At 51.0% G+C, this 7,244-nt stretch overlaps 1 protein-coding gene across 1 annotated transcript; it reads left to right on the forward strand.

Moving 5' to 3' along the window:
* The first annotated feature begins 1,998 nt into the window (after positions 1-1,998).
* wdcp (WD repeat and coiled coil containing) lies at positions 1,999-6,911 on the forward strand. Its single transcript, XM_035422576.1, has 4 exons — positions 1,999-2,351; positions 2,781-4,684; positions 5,551-5,671; positions 5,941-6,911. The coding sequence occupies exons 2-4, from the start codon at positions 2,837-2,839 to the stop codon at positions 6,075-6,077; spliced, it is 2,106 nt and encodes a 701-aa protein (XP_035278467.1). The 5' UTR covers positions 1,999-2,351; positions 2,781-2,836; the 3' UTR covers positions 6,078-6,911.
* The last annotated feature ends 333 nt before the right edge of the window (positions 6,912-7,244 follow it).

A 7,244-nucleotide genomic window follows, 5' to 3' on the forward strand; every position in this document is an offset into this window, starting at 1 on the left:
TCGAACAAAAAATAGGTGGCAGGGGGGTTACACGTATCCGTCACATTATACTACACTGCAAGGAAACGCTATTCTGTTTGTTTTCTCAACCTTTTATGCAAAACATCGAGATTTTTGGTGAAAACGTATATACGTTCTCAGGACACGGACTGAAGTAATGCGTCAACGATGCATCTCGTTAAGACTGTGCGTATCTCTGCTATAAAGCTCACTTCTGCGAAGTCTATCTACATCGTCAAAAACCTTATGGATTACTGTAAATGACGGGTGTTTAAGCCTATCGGAGTGAATCTGAATTTGTTAGTGGTTTGAGATATTTTACTCCTATCTCAACCCTATAAAACAAAATCAGTGCGGTTGGCAAATGGTGATACCACTATCCGCGTTTCTGCGCGTTCTTATTTTGGAACGGTTCCTTCCCCGCCCAACTCAGTGGCAGGAGTCAGGTGATTGGCTGAAAGGGAAACCCAATCCAGGTTATCATTACAGCAAAAACGTCCCACGCTATTGCGCATTACATTTGACGCAAATAAACTTTTTTTTTTAAATTAAAAAAAAAAAAAAAAAATCTAAATATACATTCCGTTTCTGTCCCTTACTAATTTTTAAGTATCTTTTTGCCTTACACAGTTAATTCCTCAAAGGAGTACAAGTCCATTAAAATATTACAGGCTGGCATCTGATAAGTATTGATTAGCTCTAAGTACCGTCTGAGCTGCAAGACTGCATTCGATCTCAGCAGCTCAGGAAGAAGGCCAGACACCCAAATTATATTACAGGACTTTGATCATATATTAATTTTATTAAAACTTTCTGTGAAATTCAAGCGTTTCACAGCTTTTTTCCCCCCCAGTCTTTTCAGATATTTTACACGCGTGGTACTATGGGCCTGCTAAGACAGAACATTGACGAAATACTGAGTGGGTGTGAAGGGGGGCTCCATATTTTGTTGTAGGTTGTTGATTGACACTAGAGGAACATATTATTTCAGTGGTCATAGATTTTAAAATGGAATTTAAAATTGAGGCTAAAAGTATGGTAATAAATAATAATAATAATAATAATAATAATAATAAAGATGTATTGGATATAATGGTGATGTATCCCTGTAGTCACCCCTCAGCTCCTGCGGTTCGACCAGCTCTGGCCTGTCTGTCGCATTTCAGAGGGGCAGCCGTCTGATTGGCCGGCCGCAGGGGGAATGTGGACCCCAGGCGCTGAAGGTTCTACGGGCGACATGCGACAGGTGACGGGCAACAGGGAGCTTTTGGTTGTCGGCCATCTTGGCGAAGTGCTGTGCTTGGAGCGCTCAGTGCTTTTTTCCCTCTGATGTTCAGACTGGCTAGTTCAGTCTCATACAGTGCAGACCTGCGTGGTACCAATGGGCAGTCGCCATGGCAGCAGTGCGCAAGGTGGTTGGAAGGCACTCTGATTGGTCAGCCGCCATTCGCACCTGCGACTCCTCTCAGAGTAATCTCCAGCCCTTCTGTGGCTCTCGCTGTCTGCACTGGCTCTGTCAAATCACAAGCACCAGTGCAGGCCTGCCCGTCTGATACGGTATATGCTGTATTTGCCAAGTACATTAAGAGCTACACTTTCAGAAGAAAGGGTTCCAAAAGGCTCATCTGTGTCTCCCATAGAGGAGCCCTTATCTAGCTCAAGCGTTCTATGCTGGGCAAAATGGCTCAATCTAGGAGGTTTCTCACTTTTCACACCTACAATAGAGGGTTCCATATTGGAGTAAAAAGGGTTCCCATATGAAGACAAACCAAATAACCCTTACAGAACTATTTTTTTCTAAGAGTCTATGTATGTGAAGAATATAATCTGTTTTTTCTTTCCATGTGATGCCAGTTTTGTGATAAACTGTTACGTTCGCTGTGTTTGTCCGCCCTCTAGTGTTCATACACGAAATTAACTTTATTTTTTTATTTTTTTTAAATAAAAAAACTACAATGTCCCACAATGGCCAAAGGTAATACTTCCGTTTTCCGGCCCGACGCTAACTTTCACCCCCGGGAAAATGCATTCGAAACGAGGGACGCTTTGAAACAGTACACGATACTGCGTGAGAAAGTTTATCCGACAGGTGTAGGGTACTACAAGTAGTTAATTAAATGCCGAGGTATATACAGCGCTTTAATGGATTCGGTAGCTTTACTACAGTCAAATTCTGTAAACTAACATTTATCTCGACAGTTTAATACCGGTTTTGCTAGCTAGGCTAGCTAATTCTGAATAATGGGTATGCCTTTGCCCATCTAGCAAGTGGGTATTTCGGCAACTCGAGTTTATAGCATAACGCACGTATTACATATCAGTTAAACAGATGTCGTGCATGTGATGAACAGGTAACGTTAGCGGACTGCATTTAGTCGTATTATGTAATAATCCGATTCTGAATTAGAGAAGAGTGATTTCAGTAAATTATTGAGCTATTTTGTCTATTTTAAACGTATCCCTGAAAGAAAAACATTTCTTTCCGCTGCCACGTCTCTTGAGGTTAATATTTAGCGGTGGATCCCACCTATAAATATCCGCAAAGAACGTTTAAAATTATTAATCGGGTCATTCAAGCCTAATCAGATTGCACTTGAGTTTGGCCTTGTTTCAGCACTCACTTGCCCATAGGATTAAGTAGCCAAGATACAAGGAGAAAAGAAGCTTTACTTTATTCTTAGAGCGCGATGGCTGTCGGTGCACTCTTCACAACCAAGGAGACAGCCGCTCGCGCTGACGATGTTTTCTGTGATCTGCACGTGTGTGGTTTAATTGCGCAGATTAACGCGAGTTGAAGGCGATGTTCCCCGCGCCGCGTGGCTCTCTTTGGTGAAGTATGGATCTGGGTAAAGTGAAGCTGCCGAGGACGGGATTGAACACGCTGCAGCAGGCGATTCACCCCGTGCACGGCATCGCCTGGACGGACGGCAAGCAGGTGTGCCTCACGTCTTTCCAGTGCGCCGACGGCGCGGAGCCCCAGTTCGGCGACACCAACGTCATCGGGCAGTTCGAGCACGTGCTGGGCTTGCGCTGGGGCCCGCTGTGCTGCGCGGATTCCCCGGCGCTGCTCGCCCTGCAGCACAAGAAGCGCGTGACGGTGTGGCAGCTGCAGCTGAGCACGGCGGAGCAGAGCAAGCTGCTGTGCACGCAGACGTGCGAGCTGGGCGAGCCGTTCCCGCTGCTGGCGCAGGGCTGCGTCTGGCACCCCAGGGCCGACGCGCTGGCCCTGCTGACGCGCCGCGACGCGTCCGTGCTCTGGTCCGTGCGCGGCGACGCCCAGCGCGTCCGCGCAGAGATCCGCGGCGGCGGCCTGGTCCACTGCGCCTGCTGGACGGGGGACGGCGCGCGGCTGGTGGTCGCCGTGGGAACCGCGCTGCACTGCTACGCGTGGAACGACGCGGAGCGGACGCTGGCCCCCTGCGGCCTCTGCCCCGTGTTCGACGTGGGCGGCTACGTGTGCGCGCTGGAGTCCGTGGGCGAGGCGCAGGTCGCCGCGGCGACCGAGCTGCCGCTGGACAGGCTCTGCGGGCTGAACGCGGGCGTGGCGTTCGACGTGCCGTCCCGCCGGCCCGTGACGCTGACGGTGGAGGAGGACCCCGCATCGGATTCGCGACGGCGCTCCGCGGACTCGGACCGGTCCCTGCTGTCCAGTCTCCGGGCGTCCTCGCCCTCCGGGCTGGTGGACCTGACACAGGTCCTGGGCCGACACCGGCGGTCCGACCCGAGCCCGCTGCTCCACCTGCGGCGCCGCGACACGCTAACGGGCTCCGGCCAGGACTCCTCCCACCTGGTCGTGGTGACCTTCGACCGCAAGGCCACCACCTCCCGGAGGCTGGCCGTGCCCGGCATCCTGGTGCCCGACATCATCGCCCTGGACCCCAGCGGCCGCGCCGTCGCCGTGGCGTCCAACACCTGCAGCGTGGTGCTGGTGTACGCCGTCTCCGCGGCGACCATGCCCAAGCTGCAGCAGATCCAGCTGCAGAAGAACGAGAGGCCGAAGGGCATGCGTTTCCTTGGCGACCGCCGGCTCCTCCTCATGGTGGGGCAGCAGAAGGCCAGTGACTCCGCCTTCCTGCCCTCCTCCAGCACCGACAAGTACGTGGTCCGCCTGCTCGCCAGGGACCTGGAGTACGACGACGAGGCGTCCGGCCAGCTGCCTGCGCAAAATCCGCACTACCCCAGCTTCAGCTTCCCTGGGGCCCGGAGGGGCTCGGAGAACGTCTCCAGGGGGGAGCGTTTCGGGGGGATTACGGAGCTGGTGCTGCCGAGCGGGGCGCTGGCGCCCCCCCTAGGAGGGAGGAGGAGGCTGATAGAGGAGGTGCAGAGCGAGGAGGAGCCCAGCCCCACCGTCAGCCTGACCGACTTCTCCGACTGCGTCGCCTCCAGCACCTCCTCCATCGCCGTGGAAACCTTGTCCGCGGAGCCCGGCGGGGGCGTGGCCGGCCTGCTGGTGGGCGGGCGTGGCCCAGGGAGCCGGGAGTCCAGCCGGTGCGCTTCCCCGCGGTTCGCGCCCGCAGACCGTCCCGCAGAGCAACACACCCTGGACACGGAGCGGATGTTTGCCCGCTTCGCAGAGATGCAGCAGCGCATATCCAAAATCCAAGACTACGTCCTGAACGGGAGGAGGGCCTCCAGCTGCTACCCGTCCCGCGCAGAGGCCCCCTACGTCATCGTCTCCTGCCAGGTATCCGTCTGTCTTACAAGCCCTTAACCATTGAAGTTGTAAAATCGCAAATGTGTGATTAGAAAGTCCTTAACTGAACATTCTAGTGCTGATGGAACAATCTCTACTGGTAATTCACCAAGTTCTAGAACACTGACTATGAACTTGGAAAAATTCTTCAAAGGTTCAGAAACACCCTCACCATGACCAAGCCTGAGAAAGTCCAGGTGTGCTGTTTTCCCGACTGATCTGTCGTATGTTGTCACAGAATGTTTGTGACACCTCATAATCTGCTGAAATAGTTCTCTTGAGGAAATGGTACAAAATATTAATTAAATTAACGGCAAACTTATCGCTGTGTAAACGGCTTGATCAATAGCCATCTGATCAGAAAGCCAGTAGTGAGATTTAAATCTGTAGATTAAACATGATGCTGGTGGTGTCTGAAAGTATAGGCATATCCAAACAGTCTGTATTTTTAAAGTGATGTGTGTGTAGTTTTAAATGTAATGGTTGGTGGGCTCGGAGAGACGATGGTTAGCATTTTTTTTCCTGGGGTTTACTGAAGTGATGATGCCAGCAGCTGTCGGATTATTTTGACACCGCTGACCTCGTTCTCTGGTCCTGGGGGGGTAGGGGGGACTGACCTCTGTTTCGTGCACGCAAACCGCGGTTGCTAACAGCAACCGATCTCGTGTGGTGTGCATTCCGTTGCCTTGGCAGACATTTGTACCTGTCTTTGCTGTAACTTAATACCTGTGCTAAAACATAAAGTTGGTTCATCTCTCTCTTCCCCCCCCCTCCCCTGTCTCTCTCCCTTTCTACCCCCTGCTCCCCCTCTCTCTCTCTCCCTTCCTCCCCCCCTCCCCTCCCCTCCCCTCCCGCAGAAGCAGGTGTCTGAGACTGTGTTCATAGAGGACAGGAGGCCTGTGCTGCTCTGTGAGGGTAAACTGTGCCTGCGTGTGCTGCAGGACCTCTTCAACATGCAGGTGCTGGAGATGCTACATGGTGAGTCACACGCTACACGCCACATGCTACACGCCACGCGTGTCTGTCGGTGTGTCTGTCGGTGTGTCTGTAGATGTGTTGCTGTAGGTGCGTGTCTGTCGTGTTGGGGGCTGGACACCTGAACGCACAGGTCACCTTCAGCTCCACAAAAAAGAAGTTACAGAAACTTTTTGAGGGTGATCTGGTGACTTTTCTGCTCTGTAGAGGGCATATAGAGTTTCTTAGAATTTTCCCAGATTTGATCCGGTGTGTTCCGGCATTTTCCCCAGGCTCGCTGTGGGTCGTCCTGGTGCCCGACGCGGACGGGTTTGTGCCGCTGACGTTCGAACCGAAGGAGGAGCTCACGGTGCGGAACGGCAAGCGGAAATTACCCAGGTCCCCCGGCGACGGTGACACCCCGTCCTGATTGGGTGTGGAGCAGAGCCCTGTAGAGCCACAGAGTTCTGCTGCTTTTTTATTATTTTCACCTGAAAATCAGCAACGGATTCAGACCCAGGAAACCAGGTGGGCTGAATTACCTGTAATCTGCTGCTGTAATCACTCCATTAAGTGCTGAGTAGCAGTGAAAACCAGTAGATGCCACAGACCATCAGGACAAAGTGATGTTGCTGTTACTGCTCCCCCTGCTGGCTGCTCAGTGAACTGAAGACAGAACGTCCAGCCTGTGACCTGTGATGGGACTTTCTCACTTCATCCCGGGGATTCAGGTTCTTCTTCCTCTGATGAAGTGCAGATCATCCTCATCCTCTCTCTTTCTGTCAGTTTTTTTTTTTAATAAGATCCGAATGGGAACAGAGGGGTGTTTGTGTACCTGAGTATTGTTCTAGAATAAAACTAGAGTTTCATTCAGTGTTTTTTTATTTTGGCAGGGCCAAGTCATGTGCCTTACACTGTATTTCATAACATCATAACACCAGGATTAATGAAGCTAATGTAGCCCATTATGTTTTTATTAAAAACCCACACTGAGGGAAAACTCTGTTCAGTATAATCATATTCAATAAGCATTTAGATTTTTTTTTTCAGTAAGCATTTTAGACATTTATTTAATATTAACATATTTCTTTTGGCGTTGCAGTTGAAGCACTCCCACTATTTTTCTCAGGTTATTTTCCTCCGTAGTTACTGGCACGTGTCCCTCTGTGACCATGGTTACGACTGCACTTGTACATCACGCTCATGTGGAAGACCGCTCTGTCTCTTCTGATATTTATTTATTGAAATAAACTTTAAACACCGCTGTGCTCTTTTGTTACTTTTTTCGGGTTAAGTGGCCACTGTTCGGTACTTAGTTTTGTTGCGCGTTTTGTGCGAAAACCCATCTTGGCAGCAGAAGACGCGCGACCGGATTGGCTGTCTGAGAAGATGCCCTTCTGCTCATGAGGGGATGATCCAGTTTGATTTAGGGGATGACATCATCTAATTCCTGTTCTTAGATTGATCCAGTCTTTTCCCCTGTAATCCCATTCACTCTCTGGGACCGTTAACAATTTGTGTGGCCGTTACGCTAACAAACTCCAAGGGCGCGAGCCAGAATGGAATCGCGTGCGTCTTCAAAACAAAGACGGAAAGC

Source organism: Anguilla anguilla, chromosome 6 (genome assembly GCF_013347855.1).
Source record: "Anguilla anguilla isolate fAngAng1 chromosome 6, fAngAng1.pri, whole genome shotgun sequence".
Taxonomy (NCBI): Eukaryota; Metazoa; Chordata; class Actinopteri; order Anguilliformes; family Anguillidae; genus Anguilla; species Anguilla anguilla.

Bases quoted from the DNA above. Each gene is read 5' to 3' on its own strand.
- wdcp (XM_035422576.1), top strand. From the start codon at position 2,837: ATGGATCTGGGTAAAGTGAAGCTGCCGAGGACGGGATTGAACACGCTG. The intron at 4,685-5,550 runs GTATCCGTCTGT...CCCCTCCCGCAG, and splicing joins ACGTCATCGTCTCCTGCCAG to AAGCAGGTGTCTGAGACTGT. The intron at 5,672-5,940 runs GTGAGTCACACG...CATTTTCCCCAG, and splicing joins GGTGCTGGAGATGCTACATG to GCTCGCTGTGGGTCGTCCTG.